The 26,500-nt window shown below is 48.1% G+C and overlaps 1 protein-coding gene across 1 annotated transcript in view; it reads right to left on the bottom strand.

The window, feature by feature from the left end:
• LOC124018216 (protein sidekick-2-like) overlaps positions 1-26,500 on the bottom strand; it is a 158,325-nt gene that overhangs the window by 23,733 nt on the left and 108,092 nt on the right. The window contains 11 exon segments of the mRNA XM_046333476.1: positions 2,257-2,418; positions 3,451-3,588; positions 15,164-15,350; positions 17,244-17,359; positions 17,528-17,629; positions 18,053-18,109; positions 18,458-18,593; positions 18,727-18,797; positions 23,777-23,880; positions 24,223-24,424; positions 26,035-26,229. Coding sequence (XP_046189432.1) covers positions 2,257-2,418; positions 3,451-3,588; positions 15,164-15,350; positions 17,244-17,359; positions 17,528-17,629; positions 18,053-18,109; positions 18,458-18,593; positions 18,727-18,797; positions 23,777-23,880; positions 24,223-24,424; positions 26,035-26,229 — 1,470 coding nt within the window.

Genomic DNA, 26,500 nt, shown 5'->3' with positions numbered 1-26,500 from the left:
TAGCTGGACCAGAGATACTGTCTTACATACCTTCTCCTGGTCCAGTAGTGATGTTAGCTGGACCAGAGATACTGTGTTACCTACCTTCTGGTCCAGTAGTGATGTTAGCTGGACCAGAGATACTGTGTTACCTACCTTCTCCTGGTCCAGTAGTGATGTTAGCTGGACCAGAGATACTGTGTTACCTACCTTCTCCTGGTCCAGTAGTGATGTTAGCTGGACCAGAGATACTGTGTTACCTACCTTCTCCTGGTCCAGTAGTGATGTTAGCTGGACCAGAGATACTGTGTTACCTACCTTCTCCTGGTCCAGTAGTGATGTTAGCTGGACCAGAGATACTGTGTTACCTACCTTCTCCTGGTCCAGTAGTGATGTTAGCTGGACCAGAGATACTGTGTTACCTACCTTCTCCTGGTCCAGTAGTGATGTTAGCTGGACCAGAGATACTGTATTACCTACCTTCTCCTGGTCCAGTAGTGATGTTATCTGGACCAGAGATACTGTGTTACCTACCTTCTCCTGGTCCAGTAGTGATGTTATCTGGACCAGAGATACTGTGTTACCTACCTTCTCCTGGTCCAGTAGTGATGTTAGCTGGACCAGAGATACTGTGTTACCTACCTTCTCCTGGTCCAGTAGTGATGTTAGCTGGACCAGAGATACTGTGTTACCTACCTTCTCCTGGTCCAGTAGTGATGTTAGCTGGACCAGAGATACTGTGTTACCTACCTTCTCCTGGTCCAGTAGTGATGTTAGCTGGACCAGAGATACTGTGTTACCTACCTTCTCCTGGTCCAGTAGTGATGTTAGCTGGACCAGAGATACTGTGTTACCTACCTTCTCCTGGTCCAGTAGTGATGCTAGCTGGACCAGAGATACTGTGTTACCTACCTTCTCCTGGTCCAGTAGTGATGTTAGCTGGACCAGAGATACTGTGTTACCTACCTTCTCCTGGTAGCTGGACCAGAGATACTGTGTTACCTACCTTCTCCTGGTAGCTGGACCAGAGATACTGTGTTACCTACCTTCTCCTGGTAGCTGGACCAGAGATACTGTGTTACCTACCTTCTCCTGGTCCGGTAGTGATGTTAGCTGGACCAGAGATACTGTGTTACCTACCTTCTCCTGGTCCAGTAGTGATGTTAGCTGGACCAGAGATACTGTGTTACCTACCTTCTCCTGGTCCAGTAGTGATGTTAGCTGGACCAGAGATACTGTGTTACCTACCTTCTCCTGGTCCAGTAGTGATGTTAGCTGGACCAGAGATACTGTGTTACCTACCTTCTCCTGGTCCAGTAGTGATGTTAGCTGGACCAGAGATACTGTGTTACCTACCTTCTCCTGGTCCAGTAGTGATGTTAGCTGGACCAGAGATACTGTGTTACCTACCTTCTCCTGGTCCAGTAGTGATGTTAGCTGGACCAGAGATACTGTATTACCTACCTTCTCCTGGTCCAGTAGTGATGTTAGCTGGACCAGAGATACTGTATTACCTACCTTCTCCTGGTCCAGTAGTGATGGTAGCTGGACCAGAGATACTGTATTACCTACCTTCTCCTGGTCCAGTAGTGATGTTAGCTGGACCAGAGATACTGTGTTACCTACCTTCTCCTGGTAGCTGGACCAGAGATACTGTGTTACCTACCTTCTCCTGGTCCAGTAGTGATGTTAGCTGGACCAGAGATACTGTGTTACCTACCTTCTCCTGGTCCAGTAGTGATGTTAGCTGGACCAGAGATACTGTGTTACCTACCTTCTCCTGGTCCAGTAGTGATGTTAGCTGGACCAGAGATACTGTATTACCTACCTTCTCCTGGTCCAGTAGTGATGTTAGCTGGACCAGAGATACTGTGTTACCTACCTTCTCCTGGTCCAGTAGTGATGTTAGCTGGACCAGAGATACTTGTTACCTACCTTCTCCTGGTCCAGTAGTGATGTTAGCTGGACCAGAGATCTTTCCTACCTTCTCCTGGTAGCTGGACCAGAGATACTGTATTACCTACCTTCTCCTGGTCCAGTAGTGATGTTAGCTGGACCAGAGATACTGTATTACCTACCTTCTCCTGGTAGCTGGACCAGAGATACTGTATTACCTACCTTCTCCTGGTCCAGTAGTGATGTTAGCTGGACCAGAGATACTGTATTACCTACCTTCTCCTGGTCCAGTAGTGATGTTAGCTGGACCAGAGATACTGTATTACCTACCTTCTCCTGGTCCAGTAGTGATGTTAGCTGGACCAGAGATACATTACATACCTTCTCCTGGTCCAGTAGTGATGTTAGCCTCCACCTCCGGCCCGTAGGTGAGGGTCTTGGCCCGGATCCTGAAGTTATAGGTCACCCCGTCAGCCAGGTCCTTAATCTTCATCCACAGGGGGGTGCTGCCCTTCACGTCCACTGTGACTATCTTACTAACACCTGGAGTGGAGTAGAGAGGAGACGGAGAGGAGTCAGTATAGAGATACAGGCTGGAGATACTGGAGGCTAGAAGCTACACCACCTCCCTACTGACAGTTCATGGTAGCATCTTTCCACCTCCCTACTGACAGTTCATGGTAGCATCTTTCCACCTCCCTACTGACAGTTCATGGTAGCATATTTCCACCTCCCTACTGACAGTTCATGGTAGCATCTTTCCACCTCCCTACTGACAGTTCATGGTAGCATCTTTCCACCTCCCTACTGACAGTTCATGGTATATAGGCATGAGTGTCCCCTCCAGATAAACAGACGTATCACTGCACCCCTCCAGATAGTGAGACATGTTCCTCCACCATCCCAGACCCTGCTGTGCCTCTTTCCCTCCCACATGGCTGACTGCTCTAGGGGCCAGATAGAAGCCATTAGTGACCAACAGGCCAGGGACCACCGATGTTCTCTACCTCCCATTCCCAAACCCCCACCCCTGTCTGTTCCTAATTACTACGGAATCTGGAGACTCAACCACACATACCAGCTATTAGCTGGGTTTTCTCTCAACAGGAGAGAGAGGAGGTTGTAAACAAGCTGCCTCCATGTGGCCCCAGGGCCGGCCTAGAACTACCCAGCTGTAACTGATTAGGACACCAATCTAAGACCATGGCGGCGGTGATGCTAGCCTATGACTGTAAATCATCCCACGGACTGATAGTAAACTATCTAGCTATCTGGGTAGTTTAAAGGCCTAACAAAGTAACTAACAGCCTTCCAGCCTTCCAGGCTCCAGAGGTTCTCACCGTCCATGGGTGTGTGAGTGTGAGTGTGTGTGTGTCTGTTTGTCTGTGTGTGCATGTTTGCGTGCATGTGTGTGTGTATGTGTGTGTGTGCATAAGTTCATGTGTGTGTGTGTTTTCTTACTATCAACACTGTGTGTGTGTCTCACCATCCATAAGACTGTGTGTGTGTGCGTGTGTTCATGTGTGTGTGTGTGTGTTTTTTCTCACTCTCAACACGCGTGTGTGTGTGTCTCACCATCAACAGGTGTGCAGGGCTCGTAGACCAGGCGGTAGCCCTCGATGATGCCGTTGGCCTGGCCTGGCTCTCCCCACGACATGTTGACTGACGTGGTGGTCAGCTCACTGAAGTGGAGGAAGCTGGGTCTGCTGGGGGCTGGAGAGGAGGAGGAGGGGGAGGGAGGGGGAGAGGGAGAGGGAGGAGAGAGGGGGAAAATATAGAGCCATGGTTAGGGAAGGAGGGAGAGGGAGGAGAGAGGGGGACAGAGAGAGGAGAGGGAGAGGAGAGGGAAGGAGAGAGAGGGAGGAGAGGGAGAGGGAGAGGGAGAGAGGGAGAGGAGAGGGAGGAGAGGGAAGGAGAGAGGGGGAGAGAGGGGAGGGAGAGGGAGAGGAGAGGGAGAGGAGAGGGAAGGAGAGAGGGGGGAGAGAGAGAGGAGAGGGAGAGGAGAGGGAAGGAGAGAGGGGGAGAAAGAGGGAGGAGAGGGAAGGAGAGAGGGCGGAGAGAGAGGGAGGAGAGGGAAGGAGGGAGAGGGAGGAGAGGGAAGGAGGGAGAGGGAGGAGAGAGGGGGGAGAGAGAGCCATGGTTAGGGAAGGACACCTAGGCTGGCGCACCAGGTCATAGGTCACATGACAACTCCCTCCATCCGGGATATGCTGTTGTACAAATCAAACACACTACTGAAAGCCTTATCTGGAAAGCCACTATGTGATTGAGTTTAGTCCATATCCTGGCAGTCTGCTTCATTCATCAAAGTCATCATACTGAAGCAATACTAGTATTATTCTTGGGGACTGGGACAGATACAATCATCCATTCATCCCCTGACCTTCAGGAAGTCATGTGAGAATTCTGCATTAAATTGCCAAGGCTTGGGTTGGCTCCTCTCCCAGTTACCCTGCAGAGCAGAGAGGAGCGAGGAGACAGAGTATTCTGTGGTCTTTCTGTTTTAGCTCCAGAGCCCTGCAGAGCAGAGAGGAGCGGGAGCCAGAATATTCTGTGGTCTCCTCAGTACTTCATCCCCTCTGCCTCTCTCTGCAATGTCACAGTCCTTCAAGAGGCCGGGTGACCAGCTTGGCTGCGGGAAACACCAGAGGAATTCATTCTGTAAACTGATTCCCCTCTAGAACCCACAGAGGAGGTTTTAGTGTGTTTGTCTGCAGGGGGGTGACTGACTGAACACAGGCCTCTTTGTGTGTGTCAGTAGTGTGGCAGGACGTGGGTCAGAACAACCCATTCCACATGTGTCCCCATCACTCTACAGTACCGGGGTTGAATGGCGAGGACACTGCAACTGAGATTTACCGAGGGTTAAAATCAAATCAAATGTTTTTTGTCACGTGCTCCGAAGACATCAGGTGTTACTTTACCGGTGGAATGCTGACTGACAAGCCCTTTACCAACAATGCAGTTCTCTCTATTTTACTGCCCCAAAACCACTCCATTTTCCCAGGATAAATAACTGCGAGAAACCAGTCAATTATAATAAATAATTGATGTGAACATCATGACGTGAAATGGACCTGGAACTGTTTAATGATATGCGCTGTCTACATCTGGATTCTCCACGGCCTTCTCTCTGGCAGGATGACTCATCAACGCTCAGGGTGGGGAACGACAGCCCATGTCAGGACGTAGACCTCTCATCTCACGGTAACGTTTTGTTCTTGTGGCAGACAGGTCTACATTTGCTGCAGCAGAGCCGACAGTAATATAATGACCGTGTCTTATCATCTCCATCTGGCTTTCAGGGCTCAGATGATTTTTCAATTGTAAAGATGTAATTTTTTTTTTGCAGCTGCAGTTTTAAAACCCTCCTATATAGTTGCTTTAGATCAGTGTACGAGAGAGCACACTCTCACTGTCTTTCACTCTCAACCAATTCCATTCAGCATCTAAAATACAGAATCCTGTTCTAGATTAAAAAACGCTTCTTACTGTAGCTCTTGGAGTCCCATGCAGGAAAAACTAGACTAGCTTGCTGGACATCATTTTGTAGCATTTCTTAAACCAACAGACTAAAATAAGAGGGACGCAAAACTCACTGGTAGTCTGAAAGAAGACCAGCCAGTAGAACTCACTGGTAGTCTGAAAGAAGAGCAGCCAGTAGAACTCACTGGTAGTCTCAAAGAAGAACAGCCAGTAGAACTCACTGGTAGTCTGAAAGAAGAGCAGCCAGTAGAACTCACTGGTAGTCTGAAAGAAGAACAGCCAGTAGAACTCACTGGTAGTCTGAAAGAAGAACAGCCAGTAGAACTCACTGGTAGTCTGATAGAAGAACAGCCAGTAGAACTCACTGGTAGTCTGAAAGAAGAGCAGCCAGTAGAACTCACTGGTAGTCTGAAAGAAGAACAGCCAGTAGAACTCACTGGTAGTCTGATAGAAGAACAGCCAGCAGAACTCACTGGTAGTCTGAAAGAAGAGCAGCCAGTAGAACTCACTGGTAGTCTCAAAGAAGAACAGCCAGTAGAACTCACTGGTAGTCTGAAAGAAGAACAGCCAGTAGAACTCACTGGTAGTCTGAAAGAAGAACAGCCAGTAGAACTCACTGGTAGTCTGAAAGAAGAACAGCCAGTAGAACTCACTGGTAGTCTAAAAGAAGACCAGCCAGTAGAACTCACTGGTAGGCTGAAAGAAGAACAGCCAGTAGAACTCACTGGTAGTCTGAAAGAAGAACAGCCAGTAGAACTCACTGGTAGTCTAATAGAAGAACAGCCAGTAGAACTCACTGGTAGGCTGAAAGAAGAGCAGCCAGTAGAACTCACTGGTAGTCTGAAAGAAGAACAGCCAGTAGAACTCACTGGCAGTCTCAAAGAAGAACAGCCAGTAGAACTCACTGGTAGTCTGAAAGAAGAACAGCCAGTAGAACTCCCTGGTAGTCTGAAAGAAGAACAGCCAGTATAACTCACTGGTAGTCTGAAAGAAGAACAGCCAGTAGAACTCACTGGTAGTCTGAAAGAAGACCAGCCAGTAGAACTCACTGGTAGTCTGATAGAAGAACAGCCAGTAGAACTCACTGGTAGTCTGAAAGAAGAACAGCCAGTAGAACTCAATGGTAGTCTGAAAGAAGAACAGCCAGTAGAACTCACTGGTAGTCTGAAACACTGGTAGTCTGAAAGAAGAGCAGCCAGTAGAACTCACTGGTAGTCTGAAAGAAGAACAGCCAGTAGAACTCACTGGTAGTCTGAAAGAAGAATAGCCAGTAGAACTCACTGGTAGTCTGAAAGAAGATCAGCCAGTAGAACTCACTGGTAGTCTGAAAGAAGAACAGCCAGTAGAACTCACTGGTAGTCTGAAAGAAGAACAGCCAGTAGAACTCACTGGTAGTCTGAAAGAAGAACAGCCAGTAGAACTCACTGGTATTCTGAAAGAAGAACAGCCAGTAGAACTCACTGGTAGTCTGAAAGAAGAACAGCCAGTAGAACTCACTGGTAGTCTGATAGAAGAACAGCCAGTAGAACTCACTGGTAGTCTGAAAGAAGAACAGCCCGTAGAACTCACTGGTAGTCTCAAAGAAGAACAGCCAGTAGAACTCACTGGTAGTCTGAAAGAAGAACAGCCAGTAGAACGTACTGGTAGTCTGAAAGAAGAGCAGCCAGTAGAACTCACTGGTGGTCTGAAAGAAGAACAGCCAGTAGAACTCACTCGTGGTCTGAAAGAAGAGCAGCCAGTAGAACTCACTGGTAGTCTGAAAGAAGAGCAGCCAGTAGAACTCACTGGTAGTCTGAAAGAAGAGCAGCCAGTAGAACTCACTGGTAGTCTGATAGAAGAGCAGCCAGTAGAACTCACTGGTAGTCTGAAAGAAGAGTGAACATGCGATAGCGGTAGGCTGTAGTAGTTATTATTGTAGTAGTTATAATACAATACAATACAGTAACACAGTATAATACAATGCAGTACAGTAATACAGTATAATACAATGCAGTACAGTAATACAGTATAATACAATACAGTACAGTAATACAGTATAATACAATACAGTACAGTAACACAGTATAATACAATACAGTACAGTAATACAGTATAATACAATACAATACAGTAATACAGTATAATACAATACAATACAGTAACACAGTATAATACAATACAGTACAGTAATACAGTATAATACAATACAATACAGTAACACAGTATAATACAATACAATACAGTAATACAGTATAATACAATACAATACTGTAACACAGTATAATACAATACAGTACAGTAACACAGTTCACACTCAAAAAGATTAGCCTAATGGAGCTAGTTTCATGTATTTACCCAAGAGACCACATAGCCAGCTACATCTATTGGCTTTTTATTGTTTTATCAAATCCAGACAGAGTATTCTTCATATGCTTTTGAATAAAGGTCCGGTTTTGGCGGGAAATACCGGGTAACCCCGGAGAAAACTACTGGGAAAATATTCAACCCTATACAGTACCATCCTCCTCCTCCTCTTCCTCTATAGTGTCATCGGGCTTCCATTCCACCTCTGTGATTTCCCCATGAAAACGTTAGTAGTAGCTGTCAAATCCTTATCAATAAGACTCAAACCACCCCCCTGACTGTTAGTTCCCATATCCTGGGTCCAAACCTGTCGCATATATGTCCTATTTACTGTAAGGCAAGGGGACAACATCGACGGTTACACAATCTGTAGTGTGCAGTACGTGTCCCTGGTGCTGAATACCAGTGACTCAAGCTGACAGCTCTCATCCGTTTCTCCTGTAGTAAGATATTGTGACTGGAGTGGGCACAGGGTCCTGAGAATATCCTTCAAACTGAACTGACTAGAGGACAGAGAGGGCACAGTGTCCTGAGAATATCCTTCAAACTGAACTGACTAGAGGACAGAGAGGGCACAGGGTCCTGAGAATATCCTTCAAACTGAACTGACTAGAGGACAGAGAGGGCACAGTGTCCTGAGAATATCCTTCAAACTGAACTGACTAGAGGACAGAGAGGGCACAGGGTCCTGAGAATATCCTTCAAACTGAACTGACATGAGGACAGAGAGGGCACAGGGTCCTGAGAATATCCTTCAAACTGAACTGACTAGAGGACAGAGAGGGTACAGGGCCCTGAGAATATCCTTCAAACTGAACTGACTAGAGGACAGAGAGGGTACAGGGTCCTGAGAATATCCTTCAAACTGAACTGGGACATGAGGACAGAGAGGGCACAGGGTCCTGAGAATATCCTTCAAACTGAACTGACTAGAGGACAGAGAGGGTACAGGGTCCTGAGAATATCCTTCAAACTGAACTGGGACATGAGGACAGAGAGGGCACAGGGTCCTGAGAATATCCTTCAAACTGAACTGACTAGAGGACAGAGAGGGTACAGGGTCCTGAGAATATCCTTCAAACTGAACTGGGACATGAGGACAGAGAGGGCACAGGGTCCTGAGAATATCCTTCAAACTTCTAGAGGACAGAGAGGGTACACCTGAAATATCCTTCAAACTGACTGACTAGAGGACAGAGAGGGCACAGGGTCCTGAGAATATCCTTCAAACTGAACTGACTAGAGGACAGAGAGGGCACAGGGTCCTGAGAATATCCTTCAAACTGAACTGACTAGAGGACAGAGAGGGTACAGGGTCCTGAGAATATCCTTCAAACTGAACTGACTAGAGGACAGAGAGGGCACAGGGTCCTGAGAATATCCTTCAAACTGAACTGACTAGAGGACAGAGAGGGTACAGGGTCCTGAGAATATCCTTCAAACTGAACTGGGACATGAGGACAGAGAGGGCACAGGGTCCTGAGAATATCCTTCAAACTGAACTGACTAGAGGACAGAGAGGGCACAGGGTCCTGAGAATATCCTTCAAACTGAACTGACTAGAGGACAGAGAGGGTACAGGGTCCTGAGAATATCCTTCAAACTGAACTGACTAGAGGACAGAGAGGGTACAGGGTCCTGAGAATATCCTTCAAACTGAACTGGGACATGAGGACAGAGAGGGCACAGAGTCCTGAGAATATCCTTCAAACTGAACTGACTAGAGGACAGAGAGGGGGCACAGGGTCCTGAGAATATCCTTCAAACTGAACTGACTAGAGGACAGAGAGGGTACAGGGTCCTGAGAATATCCTTCAAACTACAAACTGAACTGGGACATGAGGACAGAGAGGGCACAGGGTCCTGAGAATATCCTTCAAACTGAACTGACTAGAGGACAGAGAGGGTACAGGGTCCTGAGAATATCCTTCAAACTGAACTGGGACATGAGGACAGAGAGGGCACAGGGTCCTGAGAATATCCTTCAAACTGAACTGACTAGAGGACAGAGAGGGTACAGGGTCCTGAGAATATCCTTCAAACTGAACTGGGACATGAGGACAGAGAGGGCACAGGGCCCTGAGAATATCCTTCAAACTGAACTGACTAGAGGACAGAGAGGGTACAGGGTCCTGAGAATATCCTTCAAACTGAACTGGGACATGAGGACAGAGAGGGCACAGGGTCCTGAGAATATCCTTCAAACTGAACTGACTAGAGGACAGAGAGGGCACAGGGTCCTGAGAATATCCTTCAAACTGAACTGGGACATGAGGACAGAGAGGGCACAGGGCCCTGAGAATATCCTTCAAACTGAACTGACTAGAGGACAGAGAGGGCACAGGGTCCTGAGAATATCCTTCAAACTGAACTGGGACATGAGGACAGAGAGGGCACAGGGCCCTGAGAATATCCTTCAAACTGAACTGACTAGAGGACAGAGAGGGTACAGAGTCCTGAGAATATCCTTCAAACTGAACTGACTAGAGGACAGAGAGGGCACAGGGTCCTGAGAATATCCTTCAAACTGAACTGGGACATGAGGACAGAGAGGGCACAGGGTCCTGAGAATATCCTTCAAACTGAACTGGGACATGAGGACAGAGAGGGCACAGGGTCCTGAGAATATCCTTCAAACTGAACTGGGACATGAGGACAGAGAGGGCACAGGGTCCTGAGAATATCCTTCAAACTGAACTGACTAGAGGACAGAGAGGGTACAGAGTCCTGAGAATATCCTTCAAACTGAACTGACTAGAGGACAGAGAGGGCACAGGGTCCTGAGAATATCCTTCAAACTGAACTGACTAGAGGACAGAGAGGGCACAGGGTCCTGAGAATATCCTTCAAACTGAACTGACTAGAGGACAGAGAGGGCACAGGGTCCTGAGAATATCCTTCAAACTGAACTGACTAGAGGACAGAGAGGGCACAGGGTCCTGAGAATATCCTTCAAACTGAACTGGGACATGAGGACACAGGGTCCTGATAATATCCTTCAAACTGAACTGACTAGAGGACAGAGAGGGCACAGGGTCCTGAGAATATCCTTCAAACTGAACTGGGACATGAGGACACAGGGTCCTGATAATATCCTTCAAACTGAACTGACTAGAGGACAGAGAGGGCACAGGGTCCTGAGAATATCCTTCAAACTGAACTGACTAGAGGACAGAGAGGGTACAGGGTCCTGAGAATATCCTTCAAACTGAACTGACTAGAGGACAGAGAGGGCACAGGGTCCTGAGAATATCCTTCAAACTGAACTGACTAGAGGACAGAGAGGGTACAGGGTCCTGAGAATACCCTTCAAACTGAACTGACTAGAGGACAGAGAGGGTACAGGGTCCTGAGAATATCCTTCAAACTGAACTGACTTGAGGACAGAGAGGGCACAGGGTCCTGAGAATACCCTTCAAACTGAACTGGGACATGAGGACAGAGAGGGCACAGGGTCCTGAGAATATCCTTCAAACTGAACTGACTAGAGGACAGAGAGGGTACAGGGTCCTGAGAATATCCTTCAAACTGAACTGACTAGAGGACAGAGAGGGCACAGGGTCCTGAGAATATCCTTCAAACTGAACTGACTAGAGGACAGAGAGGGTACAGGGTCCTGAGAATATCCTTCAAACTGAACTGACTAGAGGACAGAGAGGGCACAGGGTCCTGAGAATATCCTTCAAACTGAACTGGGACATGAGGACACAGGGTCCTGAGAATATCCTTCAAACTGAACTGACTAGAGGACAGAGAGGGTACAGGGCCCTGAGAATATCCTTCAAACTGAACTGACTAGAGGACAGAGAGGGCACAGGGTCCTGAGAATATCCTTCAAACTGAACTGACTAGAGGACAGAGAGGGTACAGGGCCCTGAGAATATCCTTCAAACTGAACTGACTAGAGGACAGAGAGGGTACAGGGCCCTGAGAATATCCTTCAAACTGAACTGACTAGAGGACAGAGAGGGTACAGGGCCCTGAGAATATCCTTCAAACTGAACTGACTAGAGGACAGAGAGGGCACAGGGTCCTGAGAATACCCTTCAAACTGAACTGACTAGAGGACAGAGAGGGTACAGGGTCCTGAGAATATCCTTCAAACTGAACTGACTAGAGGACAGAGAGGGCACAGGGTCCTGAGAATATCCTTCAAACTGAACTGACTAGAGGACAGAGAGGGCACAGGGTCCTGAGAATATCCTTCAAACTGAACTGACTAGAGGACAGAGAGGGTACAGGGTCCTGAGAATATCCTTCAAACTGAACTGACTAGAGGACAGAGAGGGCACAGGGTCCTGAGAATATCCTTCAAACTGAACTGACTAGAGGACAGAGAGGGCACAGGGTCCTGAGAATATCCTTCAAACTGAACTGACTAGAGGACAGAGAGGGTACAGGGTCCTGAGAATATCCTTCAAACTGAACTGACTAGAGGACAGAGAGGGTACAGGGCCCTGAGAATATCCTTCAAACTGAACTGACTAGAGGACAGAGAGGGCACAGGGTCCTGAGAATATCCTTCAAACTGAACTGACTAGAGGACAGAGAGGGCACAGGGTCCTGAGAATACCCTTCAAACTGAACTGGGACATGAGGACAGAGAGGGCACAGGGTCCTGAGAATACCCTTCAAACTGAACTGGGACACGAGGACAGAGAGGGCACAGGGTCCTGAGAATATCCTTCAAACTGAACTGGGACATGAGGACAGAGAGGGCACAGGGCCCTGAGAATATCCTTCAAACTGAACTGACTAGAGGACAGAGAGGGCACAGGGTCCTGAGAATATCCTTCAAACTGAACTGACTAGAGGACAGAGAGGGTACAGGGTCCTGAGAATATCCTTCAAACTGAACTGGGACATGAGGACAGAGAGGGCACAGGGTCCTGAGAATACCCTTCAAACTGAACTGGGACATGAGGACAGAGAGGGCACAGGGTCCTGAGAATATCCTTCAAACTGAACTGACTAGAGGACAGAGAGGGCACAGGGTCCTGAGAATATCCTTCAAACTGAACTGACTAGAGGATAGAGAGGGTACAGGGTCCTGAGAATATCCTTCAAACTGAACTGACTAGAGGACAGAGAGGGCACAGGGTCCTGAGAATATCCTTCAAACTGAACTGACTAGAGGACAGAGAGGGCACAGAGTCCTGAGAATATCCTTCAAACTGAACTGGGACATGAGGACAGAGAGGGCACAGAGTCCTGAGAATATCCTTCAAACTGAACTGGGACATGAGGACAGAGAGGGTACAGGGTCCTGAGAATACCCTTCAAACTGAACTGGGACATGAGGACAGAGAGGGCACAGGGTCCTGAGAATATCCTTCAAACTGAACTGAGAGGACAGAGAGGGCTAGAGGGACAGAGAGGGCACAGGGTCCTGAGAATATCCTTCAAACTGAACTGACTAGAGGACAGAGAGGGTACAGGGTCCTGAGAATATCCTTCAAACTGAACTGACTAGAGGACAGAGAGGGCACAGGGTCCTGAGAATATCCTTCAAACTGAACTGACTAGAGGACAGAGAGGGCACAGGGTCCTGAGAATATCCTTCAAACTGAACTGACATGAGGACAGAGAGGGCACAGGGTCCTGAGAATATCCTTCAAACTGAACTGACTAGAGGACAGAGAGGGCACAGAGTCCTGAGAATATCCTTCAAACTGAACTGACTAGAGGACAGAGAGGGCACAGGGTCCTGAGAATATCCTTCAAACTGAACTGACTAGAGGACAGAGAGGGTACAGGGTCCTGAGAATATCCTTCAAACTGAACTGACTAGAGGACAGAGAGGGCACAGGGTCCTGAGAATATCCTTCAAACTGAACTGACTAGAGGACAGAGAGGGCACAGGGCCCTGAGAATATCCTTCAAACTGAACTGACTAGAGGACAGAGAGGGTACAGGGTCCTGAGAATATCCTTCAAACTGAACTGACTAGAGGACAGAGAGGGTACAGGGCCCTGAGAATATCCTTCAAACTGAACTGACTAGAGGACAGAGAGGGCACAGGGTCCTGAGAATATCCTTCAAACTGAACTGACTAGAGGACAGAGAGGGCACAGGGTCCTGAGAATATCCTTCAAACTGAACTGACTAGAGGACAGAGAGGGCACAGGGTCCTGAGAATATCCTTCAAACTGAACTGACTAGAGGACAGAGAGGGCACAGTGTCCTGAGAATATCCTTCAAACTGAACTGACTAGAGGACAGAGTGGGCACAGGGTCCTGAGAATATCCTTCAAACTGAACTGACTAGAGGACAGAGAGGGTACAGGGTCCTGAGAATATCCTTCAAACTGAACTGGGACATGAGGACAGAGAGGGCACAGGGTCCTGAGAATATCCTTCAAACTGAACTGACTAGAGGACAGAGAGGGCACAGGGTCCTGAGAATATCCTTCAAACTGAACTGACTAGAGGACAGAGAGGGTACAGGGTCCTGAGAATATCCTTCAAACTGAACTGACTAGAGGACAGAGAGGGCACAGGGTCCTGAGAATATCCTTCAAACTGAACTGACTAGAGGACAGAGAGGGCACAGGGTCCTGAGAATATCCTTCAAACTGAACTGACTAGAGGACAGACAGACAGACAGACAGACAGACAGACAGACAGACAGACAGACAGACAGACAGACAGACAGACAGACAGACAGACAGACAGACAGACAGACAGACAGACAGACAGACAGACAGACAGACAGACAGACAGACAGACAGACAGACAGACAGACAGACAGACAGACAGACAGACAGACAGACAGACAGACAGACAGACAGACAGACAGACAGACAGACAGACAGACAGGAGTAGCACAGTTAAGGTACAGATAGTTACACCGTGTGTAGTGTAGTACTACTGAGAACCACTGAGTCAGAGCTGAAAGCTCTCATCTGTTTCTCATGCAGTGCACTACTGTGGCAGGGAACAGAGTCCTGAGCTTATCCTTCAAACTGGCACTTGAGAACATTGGAACAGTGAGTGGGAGAGAGGGAGATAGAAAGGGACAGAAGAAGAGGGAGCCTAATGGTGGTGGGTAGCACAGATACAGTAGTAGATGTGATGCAGTGCTGTTGGTCAGCTTCCTACTCTGACTGTAACTCTGTACTGTCCTATTGACTGGCTCTAACCCAGTCGCTTTGGCTTAGAGCTCAACTGCTTGTTGAGACCGCCCTCTGGTGGGCAATTGAAGGATACCACATATACTATAGGTGGCGTGTCTGTGTGTGTGTGTGTGTCAGTGTGCATGTGTGTGTGTGTGTGTTAGTGTGTCCTTTACCGGCCTGCTGTGTGTGTGTGTGTGTGTGTGTGTGTGTGTGTGTGTGTGTGTGTGTGTGTGTGTGTGTGTGTGTGTGTGTGTGTGTGTGTGTGTGTGTGTGTGTGTGTGTGTGTGTGTGTGTGCATGTGTGTGTCAGTGTGCATGTGTGTGTGTGTGCGTGGCCCTTACCAGCCTGTTGTGTTCGGCCCCTGGTCGGGGGACTCCGGGGTCCGTCCCCTGCTGCGTTGAAGGCTGCTACACTGATCATGTATGTGGTATAGCCAGTCAGGTTCTTAATCTTGACCCCGAGATCTGGGAGGAACATGGTACGCAGTCTCTCTGTCTCATTCTGCAGCTGGAACTCCCAGAAGTAGATCTAGAATACATGAGGAAGGGTCAGAGGTTATATTCAGATAGAGCTATATACATGATGAAGGGTCAGAGGTTATATTCAGATAGAGCTATATACATGATGAAGGGTCAGAGGTTATATTCAGATAGAGCTATATACATGATGAAGGGTCAGAGGTTATATTCAGATAGAGCTATATACATGATGAAGGGTCAGAGGTTATATTCAGATAGAGCTATATACATGATGAAGGGTCAGAGGTTATATTCAGATAGAGCTATATACATGATGAAGGGTCAGAGGTTATTTTCACATTCTATCAGTTGTTTCACTAACTTCATCTATGGCTTAGCATGTTGTGTGTGTGTGTGTGTGTGTGTGTGTGTGTGTGTGTGTGTGTGTGTGTGTGTGTGTGTGTGTGTGTGTGTGTGTGTGTGTGTGTGTGTGTGTGTGTGTGTGTGTGTGTGTGTGTGTGTGTGTGTGTTGTGATTGACCGGTTGGATCAGATGTACCAGTCCTGGAACAGATCAAGTGGAACCAGCTTGGTCTTGGAGAGGTTTGACAAACACTGTCCTACAGTATGGTGTCCTACAGTATGGTGTCCTACAGAATGGTGTCCTACAGTATGGTGTCCTACAGAATGGTGTCCTACAGTATGGTGTCCTACAGAATGGTGTCCTACAGTATGGTGTCCTACAGTATGGTATACTACAGTATGGTATACTACAGTATGGTGTCCTACAGTATGGTGTCCTACAGTATGGTGTCCTACAGTATGGTATACTACAGACCCACATGTTCTACAGTATGGTGTCCTACAGTATGGTGTCCTACAGTATGGTGTCCTACAGTATGGTATACTACAGACCCACATGTTCTACAGTATGGTGTCCTACAGTATGGTGTCCTACAGTATGGTGTCCTACAGTATGGTATACTACAGACCCACATGTTCTACAGTATGGTGTCCTACAGTATGGTGTCCTACAGTATGGTATACTACAGTATGGTATACTACAGACCCACATGTTCTACAGTATGGTATACTACAGTTTGGTATATTACAGTATGGTATACTACAAACCCACATGTTCTACAGTATGGTATACTACAGTATGGTGTCCTACAGTATGGTGTCCTACAGTATGGTATACTACAGTATGGTGTCCTACAGTATGGTGTCCTACAGTATGGTGTCCTACAGTATGGTATACTACAGACCCACATGTTCTACAGTATGGTATACTACAGTTTGGTATATTACAGTATGGTATACTACAAACCCACATGTTCTACAGTATGGTATACTACAGTATGGTATACTACAGACCCACATGTTCTACAGTATGGTATACTACAGTATGGTATACTACAGTTTGGTATATTACAGTATGGCATACTACAGTATGGTATACTACAGTTTGGTATATTACAGTATGGTATACTACAGTATGGTATACTACAGTTTGGTATATTACAGTATGGTATACTACAGTATGGTATACTACAGTTTGGTATATTACAGTATGGTATACTACAAACCCACATGTTCTACAGTATGGTATACTACAGTATGGTATACTACAGACCCACATGTTCTACAGTATGGTATACTACAGTTTGGTATATTACAGTATGGTATACTACAGACCCACATGTTCTACAGTATGGTATACTATAGTATGCTATACTACAGACCCACATGTTCTTCAGTATGGTATACTACAGTATGTTATACTTCAGTTTGGTATACTACAGACCCACATGTTCCACAGTACACTACAGTATGGTATACTACAGTATGCTATACTACAGACCCACATGCTCTACAGTATGCTATACTACAGTATTCTATACTACAGACCCACATGTTAGAAGTGGTTCAGGTTAAGTGATTGCCCAGATTGTGATCCTCACCTTGTACCCCTGTATGTCTCCATTCTGAGAGTCAAGAGGAGGCGGGCTCCATGTGACATCCAGCTGGGTGGCTGTTGATGATTGGATGGTCACAGATTGGGGCGGGGCTGTTGGAACTGGAGTGGAGTGGAGGGGTAAACATTCAATAGTGATAGTGATATTGGTCAGACCAGGTCCAATTGATATGGCAAATACCTTTAAATAGTTGAGCTGTGCTTGGGTTCGTTTTCCAGAACAGTGGAACCACTAAGGACAATAACGTTGATCTCATCATCGCTTCTTACCTGCCTCTCCTACAAACACTTCCTGTGGCGTGCTGGTAGGTCCCTCTCCCACGGCGTTGTACACACTTAGGCGGATCTCATAACGCTTGTGTTTACTCAAGTCTGTGGGGGGAGAAACACAGAAAGGAGTTATCCGGCCTGGGAGGACCATCCGACAGCAGTGCCACTGCTCATACAACTATATGAGCTGAAGGAAACGCAGAGAGATAAAGTGAAGAGGTCAAAGGTCAGGACACAACCTGATGAGGAAGAGGTAAAACAACACCATGACAGGATGGTTAAATATTAAGACAAATGAGGAAGAGCAGAGATGTGGGATGCTGGAAAACACACAGATGATTGTCAGGCAGACAGAGAGAGAGAGACAGAGGAGGCTGCTGAGGGGAGGACGGCTCATCATAAGGGCCAGAACGGAGCGAGTAGAAACATGTGTCTGATGTACTTTATACCATTCCACTAATTCTGCTCCAGTCATTACCACGAGCCCCTCCTCCCCACCAGCCTCCTGTGATACAGTGGACTTACTATCAAGCTCGTACTGGGTGAGCGAGGACTCGCTCAGGTTCCTCACACTGTAGGGGGCTAGAGGGTGACGGACCAGGGTGGGATGAGGGGTGAGGGAGGACAGAACACAGGGAGTCAGGGCAGCCACCATAAAGAGGCAGAGAGAGGGGGAGGAGAGAGAGAGAGAGAGAGAGAGAGAGAGAGAGAGAGAGGAGAGAGAGAGAGGGAGAGAGAGGGAGGGAGGAGAGAGAGGGAGGAGAGAGAGAGGGAGGAGAGAGAGAGGGAGGAGAGAGAGAGAGGAGGAGAAAGAGGGAGCAGACTGATGTTATGTCTTCATGGTAACGTGTGAACAGAGACCCACAGTCACCCAACGGCTGAGCTGAGGAAAAGTTTAAGGAAACAAACAGAGGTCAGAGGTCAACTCACCAGTGAGCTCCGCCCAGTTGGAGGCGGGGCTGTTGATGGTTCGTATGGTGAAGCTACGGAGGCGGTCGTTTTGTAACTCCCGGTATCGTACCCTGAACCCCAGCAGCACCCCGTTTATCAGCTTCTCAGCAGGCGGCTGGAAGGGGGATCCATCACATTTATTCATAAAGACCTTTTTATATCCACGGTCCTACACCAACAAAGTGTTTTACAGTAAACCCAGACTATCTAGAAGAGAGAAAACTGCACTTTACAAATGTACCACTTACCTCCCATCGGACCAGCACCGACGTGGTGGTGTGGGGTGTAACAGAGAGGATTGTGGGAGCTTTGTCTGGGGCTGTGTGGAGACAGATATAGGGGTATCGTTGAACTGGTGGACTGTATAAATAAACACACACACACACGCACACACGCACACACACACACACACACACACACACACACACACACACACACACACACACACACACACACACACACACACACACACACACACACACACACACACACACACACACACAGAGAGAGAGAGAGAGAGAGAGAGAGAGAGAGAGAGAGAGAGAGAGAGAGAGAGAGAGAGAGAGAGAGAGAGAGAGAGAGAGAGAGAGAGAGAGAGAGAGAGAGAGAGAGAGAGAGAGAGAGAGAGAGAGAGAGAGAGAGGGAGAGAGAGAGGAGAGAGAGAGAGAGAGAGAGAGAGAGAGAGAGAGAGAGAGAGAGAGAGAGAGAGAGAGAGAGAGAGAGAGAGAGAGAGAGAGAGGGAGGAGAGAGAGAGAGATAGAGAGAGATAGAGAGAGAGAGAGAGAGAGAGAGAGAGAGAGAGAGAGAGAGAGAGAGAGAGAGAGAGAGACAGAGAGAGAGAGAGGAGAGAGAGAGAGAGAGAGAGAGAGAGAGAGAGAGAGAGAGAGAGAGAGAGAGAGAGAGAGAGAGAGAGAGAGAGGGAGAGGGAGAGGGAGAGAGGAGAGAGAGAGAGAGAGAGAGAGAGAGAGAGAGAGAGAGAGAGAGAGAGAGAGAGAGAGAGAGAGAGAGAGAGAGAGAGAGAGAGAGAGAGAGAGAGAGAGAGAGAGAGAGAGAGAGACAGCAATGAGAGACAGTAATCAGAGAGACAGAAATGGCTGCCTAGTGAGGAGGACTGTCTGTCTCCCAGTACAGTGCAGTGACTAGACACAGGTCTCATGAGGATAACACAGCAAAAACAGCATTGAATCAACATGAACCTGGGATCAAATAGTTGACAGCTTGGCTCATTGAAACCAACAAAATAGTTCCTCATTTGAAAAACTATCTGGCACTACAGGCAGACTGAAACAAACTCTCAAAACCCTGTCCATCTGGCACTACAGGCAGACTGAAACAAACTCTCAAAACCCTGTCCATCTGGCACTACAGGCAGACTTAAACAAACTCTCAAAACCCTGTCCATCTGGCACTACGGGCAGACTGAAACAAACTCTCAAAACCCTGTCCATCTAGCACCACAGGCAGACTGAAACAAACTCTCAAAACCCTGTCCATCTGGCACTACGGGCAGACTGAAACAAACTCTCAAAACCCTGTCCATCTGGCACTACGGGCAGACTTAAACAAACTCTCAAAACCCTGTCCATCTGGCACTACGGGCAGACTGAAACAAACTCTCAAAACCCTGTCCATCTGGCACTACGGGCAGACTGAAACAAACTCTCAAAACCCTGTCCATCTGGCACTACGGGCAGACTTAAACAAACTCTCAAAACCCTGTCCATCTGGCACTACGGGCAGACTTAAACAAACTCTCAAAACCCTGTCCATCTGGCACTACGGGCAGACTTAAACAAACTCTCAAAACCCTGTCCATCTGGCACTACGGGCAGACTTAAACAAACTCTCAAAACCCTGTCCATCTGGCACTACGGGCAGACTTAAACAAACTCTCAAAACCCTGTCCATCTGGCACTACGGGCAGACTTAAACAAACTCTCAAAACCCTGTCCATCTGGCACTACGGGCAGACTTAAACAAACTCTCAAAACCCTGTCCATCTGGCACTACGGGCAGACTCAAACTCTCAAAACCCTGTCCATCTGGCACTACAGGCAGACTGAAACAAACTCTCAAAACCCTGTCCATCTGGCACTACGGGCAGACTTAAACAAACTCTCAAAACCCTGTCCATCTGGCACTACGGGCAGACTTAAACAAACTCTCAAAACCCTGTCCATCTGGCACTACGGGCAGACTTAAACAAACTCTCAAAACCCTGTCCATCTGGCACTACGGGCAGACTTAAACAAACTCTCAAAACCCTGTCCATCTGGCACTACGGGCAGACTTAAACAAACTCTCAAAACCCTGTCCATCTGGCACTACAGGCAGACTGAAACAAACTCTCAAAACCCTGTCCATCTGGCACTACGGGCAGACTTAAACAAACTCTCAAAACCCTGTCCATCTGGCACTACAGGCAGACTGAAACAAACTCTCAAAACCCTGTCCATCTGGCACTACGGGCAGACTTAAACAAACTCTCAAAACCCTGTCCATCTGGCACTACGGGCAGACTTAAACAAACTCTCAAAACCCTGTCCATCTGGCACCACAGGCAGACTGAAACAAACTCTCAAAACCCTGTCCATCTGGCACTACGGGCAGACTTAAACAAACTCTCAAAACCCTGTCCATCTGGCACTACGGGCAGACTGAAACAAACTCTCAAAACCCTGTCCATCTGGCACTACAGGCAGACTGAAACAAACTCTCAAAACCCTGTCCATCTGGCACTACGGGCAGACTTAAACAAACTCTCAAAACCCTGTCCATCTGGCACTACGGGCAGACTTAAACAAACTCTCAAAACCCTGTCCATCTGGCACTACGGGCAGACTTAAACAAACTCTCAAAACCCTGTCCATCTGGCACTACGGGCAGACTTAAACAAACTCTCAAAACCCTGTCCATCTGGCACTACGGGCAGACTTAAACAAACTCTCAAAACCCTGTCCATCTGGCACTACAGGCAGACTGAAACAAACTCTCAAAACCCTGTCCATCTGGCACTACAGGCAGACTTAAACAAACTCTCAAAACCCTGTCCATCTGGCACTACAGGCAGACTTAAACAAACTCTCAAAACCCTGTCCATCTGGCACTACAGGCAGACTGAAACAAACTCTCAAAACCCTGTCCATCTAGCACCACAGGCAGACTGAAACAAACTCTCAAAACCCTGTCCATCTGGCACTACGGGCAGACTTAAACAAACTCTCAAAACCCTGTCCATCTGGCACTACGGGCAGACTTAAACAAACTCTCAAAACCCTGTCCATCTGGCACTACGGGCAGACTTAAACAAACTCTCAAAACCCTGTCCATCTGGCACTACGGGCAGACTGTCCCAAAACATCTGTTCACTTTCTCAAAACCCTGTCCATCTGGCACTAGGGCAGACTGGTCCATCTGGCACTGGGCAGACTGAAACAAACTCTCAAAACCCTGTCCATCTGGGCAGACTGAAACAAACTCTCAAAACCCTGTCCATCTGGCACTACGGGCAGACTTAAACAAACTCTCAAAACCCTGTCCATCTGGCACTACGGGCAGACTTAAACAAACTCTCAAAACCCTGTCCATCTGGCACTACGGGCAGACTTAAACAAACTCTCAAAACCCTGTCATCTGGCACTACGGGCAGACTTAAACAAACTCTCAAAACCCTGTCCATCTGGCACTACGGGCAGACTTAAACAAATAAAACCCTGTCCATCTGGCACTACGGGCAGACTTAAACAAACTCTCAAAACCCTGTCCATCTGGCACTACGGGCAGATAAACAAATTCAAAACCCTGTCCATCTGGCATAAGACTGAAACAAACATGAACACTACGGGCAGACTTAAACAAACTCTCAAAACCCTGTCCATCTGGCAACGGGCAGACTTAAACAAACTCTCAAAACCCTGTCCATCTGGCACCACAGGCAGACTTCAAACTCTCAAAACCCTGTCCATCTGGCACTAGGGCAGACTTAAACAAACTCTCAAAACCCTGTCCATCTGGCACTACGGGCAGACTGAAACAAACTCTCAAAACCCTGTCCATCTGGCACTACTGAAACAAACTCTCAAAACCCTGTCCATCTGGCACTATTGTGACTTAAACAAACTCTCAAAACCCTGTCCATCTGGCACTACAGGCAGACTTAAACAAACTCTCAAAACCCTGTCCATCTGGCACTACGGGCAGACTGAAACAAACTCTCAAAACCCTGTCCATCTGGCACTAGGGCAGACTTAAACAAACTCTCAAAACCCTGTCCATCTGGCACTATGGCAGACTTAAACAAACTCTCAAAACCCTGTCCATCTGGCACTACGGGCAGACTTAAACAAACTCTCAAAACCCTGTCCATCTGGCACTACGGGCAGACTTAAACAAACTCTCAAAACCCTGTCCATCTGGCACTACGGGCAGACTTAAACAAACTCTCAAAACCCTGTCCATCTGTGGGCAGACTTAAACAAACTCTCAAAACCCTGTCCATCTGGCACTACGGGCAGACTTAAACAAACTCTCAAAACCCTGTCCATCTGGCACTACGGGCAGACTTAAACAAACTCTCAAAACCCTGTCCATCTGGCACTACGGGCAGACTTAAACAAACTCTCAAAACCCTGTCCATCTGGCACTACCTGGTCCATCCACTGACATCAGACTGAAACAAACTCTCAAAACCCTGTCCATCTAGCACCACAGGCAGACTGTCTCAAAACCCTGTCCATCTGGCACTGTCTCAAAACCCTGTCCATCTGGCACTACGGGCAGACTTAAACAAACTCTCAAAACCCTGTCCATCTGGCACCCAGGCAGACTTAAACAAACTCTCAAAACCCTGTCCATCTGGCACTACGGGCAGACTGAAACAAACTCTCAAAACCCTGTCCATCTGGCACTACGGGCAGACTGAAACAAACTCTCAAAACCCTGTCCATCTGGCACTACGGGCAGACTGAAACAAACTCTCAAAACCCTGTCCATCTGGCACTACAGGCAGACTGAAACAAACTCTCAAAACCCTGTCCATCTGGCACTACAGGCAGACTGAAACAAACTCTCAAAACCCTGTCCATCTGGCACTAAATTAATAAATATAACCCAAATAAATAAACCCTGTCCATCTGGCACTACGGGCAGACTTAAACAAACTCTCAAAACCCTGTCCATCTGGCACTACAGGCAGACTGAAACAAACTCTCAAAATATTTACAAGATTTGAAAATGTTTTGGGAAAGCGAGTTTGCAGGGCTACGGAGTCAGTCAGTCTCATTTCCATGATGTCCTTATCGTCCTGCAGTGTGGTGACAGCCTCACTCTCCTGGCTGTACTCACTGTCCCCGATGTCGTTGGTGGCTTTCACTCTGAACTGGTAGGAGGTGAATGGCTTGAGGCTGGCAGGAGAGAATGTCCCCTGTCAGTTCACTTGTCTTCAACCTAGAGTTATCCTAGACATACTAGATAGTGTGGTAACACTGTGTTTAAAGGCTGCCTACATAAACACATTCATAACTCTACATAACACATTCGTAACCCTACATAACACATTCATAACCCTACATAACACATTCATAACCCTACATAACACATTCATAACCCTACGTAAACCCAGTCCTTTAAATGTGAATAAGGTCTCTCTGCCCTCTGACCTGCACTAAACAGGGTACTAGGTATTGTGCTAGGTAGTGCATTAGTGAGGGTGCTAGGTAGGGTACTAGGTAGGGTGTGTACTGTACCTGTCCACTATGTAGGAGCTGGCCTCGTGGTTGACCGATGCAGAGTGGACAGTCCAGTTACTGTCTGGTAGCTCTCTGTACTGCACCGTGTAGTATCGGACAGGTGACAGGCCGTCGCTACCTGGTTCCCATGACAACATCACGCTGCGCGCCTGCACGTCCTCCTGGGGCACTGTGGGACGGCTGGCTGGCTGGGGCCGCGCTGAGGGGGCGGGGCAAACACACACTGTCAATCACCGTTCCCATACATAACCGCAATGACTGTAATAAATCAGTAAATCAATGAATGAATAAATTAATAAATATATGCAAATAAATAAATGTGAAAATACAAATATAAATTAATAAATAAACTCCAAACAGCACTTATTTCATCCCCAGCACTATTTCCTCCCCAGTTGGGTCAGTACCTACCTCTCTTCTCTGTCGTCACCACCAGGGCCTCTGCAGCTTCTCCCCAGCACTATTTCCTCCCAGTCGGGTCAGTACCTACCTCTCTTCTCTGTCGTGACCACCAGGGCCTCTACAGCCTCCCCCCAGCACTATTTCCCCCCAGCACTATTTCCTCCCCAGTTGGGTCAGTACCTACCTCTCTTCTCTGTCGTCACCACCAGGGCCTCTGCAGCTTCTCCCCAGCACTATTTCCTCCCAGTCGGGTCAGTACCTACCTCTCTTCTCTGTCGTGACCACCAGGGCCTCTACAGCCTCCCCAGCACTATTTCCTCCCCAGCACTATTTCCTCCCCAGTTGGGTCAGTACCTACCTCTCTTCTCTGTCGTCACCACCAGGGCCTCTGCAGCTTCTCCCCAGCACTATTTCCTCCCAGTCGGGTCAGTACCTACCTCTCTTCTCTGTCGTGACCACCAGGGCCTCTGCAGCTTCTCCCCAGCACTATTTCCTCCCCATTCGGGTCAGTACCTACCTCTCTTCTCTGTCGTGACCACCAGGGCCTCTGCAGCTTCTCCCCAGCACTATTTCCTCCCCATTCGGGTCAGTACCTACCTCTCTTCTCTGTCGTGACCACCAGGGCCTCTGCAGCTTCTCCCCAGCACTATTTCCTCCCAGTCGGGTCAGTACCTACCTCTCTTCTCTGTCGTGACCACCAGGGCCTCTACAGCCTCCCCCCAGCACTATTTCCCCCAGCACTATTTCCTCCCCAGTTGGGTCAGTACCTACCTCTCTTCTCTGTCGTCACCACCAGGGCCTCTGCAGCTTCTCCCCAGCACTATTTCCTCCCAGTCGGGTCAGTACCTACCTCTCTTCTCTGTCGTGACCACCAGGGCCTCTGCAGCTTCTCCCCAGCACTATTTCCTCCCCATTCGGGTCAGTACCTACCTCTCTTCTCTGTCGTGACCACCAGGGCCTCTGCAGCTTCTCCCCAGCACTATTTCCTCCCCATTCGGGTCAGTACCTACCTCTCTTCTCTGTCGTCACCACCAGGGCCTCTGCAGCTTCTCCCCAGCCCTATTTCCTCCCCATTCGGGTCAGTACCTACCTCTCTTCTCTGTCGTCACCACCAGGGCCTCTGCAGCTTCTCCCCAGCACTATTTCCTCCCAGTCGGGTCAGTACCTACCTCTCTTCTCTGTCGTGACCACCAGGGCCTCTGCAGCTTCTCCCCAGCCCTATTTCCTCCCCATTCGGGTCAGTACCTACCTCTCTTCTCTGTCGTCACCACCAGGGCCTCTGCAGCTTCTCCCCAGCACTATTTCCTCCCAGTCGGGTCAGTACCTACCTCTCTTCTCTGTCGTCACCACCAGGGCCTCTGCAGCTTCTCCCCAGCACTATTTCCTCCCAGTCGGGTCAGTACCTACCTCTCTTCTCTGTCGTCACCACCAGGGCCTCTGCAGCTTCTCCCCAGCCCTTGCGCGTCTGAGCGGTGAGGCGGAACACATAGACGGACTCTGGTTTCAGTCCAGATGCTGTATACTGTCGGGCACTGGGGCTCAGCACGTCCACAGTGGCAGCGTTGCTATTGGAGGTGTTCCGTCTGTGTGTGATCTGATAGGCTAGAGAGAGGAACAGGACGATTCAGTACGGGAAACGACCTGTTGACCTAAAATGATGAAATGTTGTCAATAAAGAAACATGGACATAGATCTCATAGTGTCTTAGAGGAACCAGGGACAACGTAATAAACAGAATGTGGATAGTGTCTTAGAGGAACCAGAGACAATGTAATAAACAGAATCTGGATAGTGTCTTAGAGGAACCAGGGACAACGTAATAAACAGAATGTGGATAGTGTCTTAGAGGAACCAGGGACAGGACAATGTAATA

This window comes from Oncorhynchus gorbuscha, unplaced genomic scaffold, assembly GCF_021184085.1.
Source record: "Oncorhynchus gorbuscha isolate QuinsamMale2020 ecotype Even-year unplaced genomic scaffold, OgorEven_v1.0 Un_scaffold_437, whole genome shotgun sequence".
Taxonomy (NCBI): domain Eukaryota; kingdom Metazoa; phylum Chordata; class Actinopteri; order Salmoniformes; family Salmonidae; genus Oncorhynchus; species Oncorhynchus gorbuscha.
The sequence above is the reverse complement of the archived record's forward strand: the minus strand, read 5'-3'. Positions and strand labels throughout refer to the sequence as shown.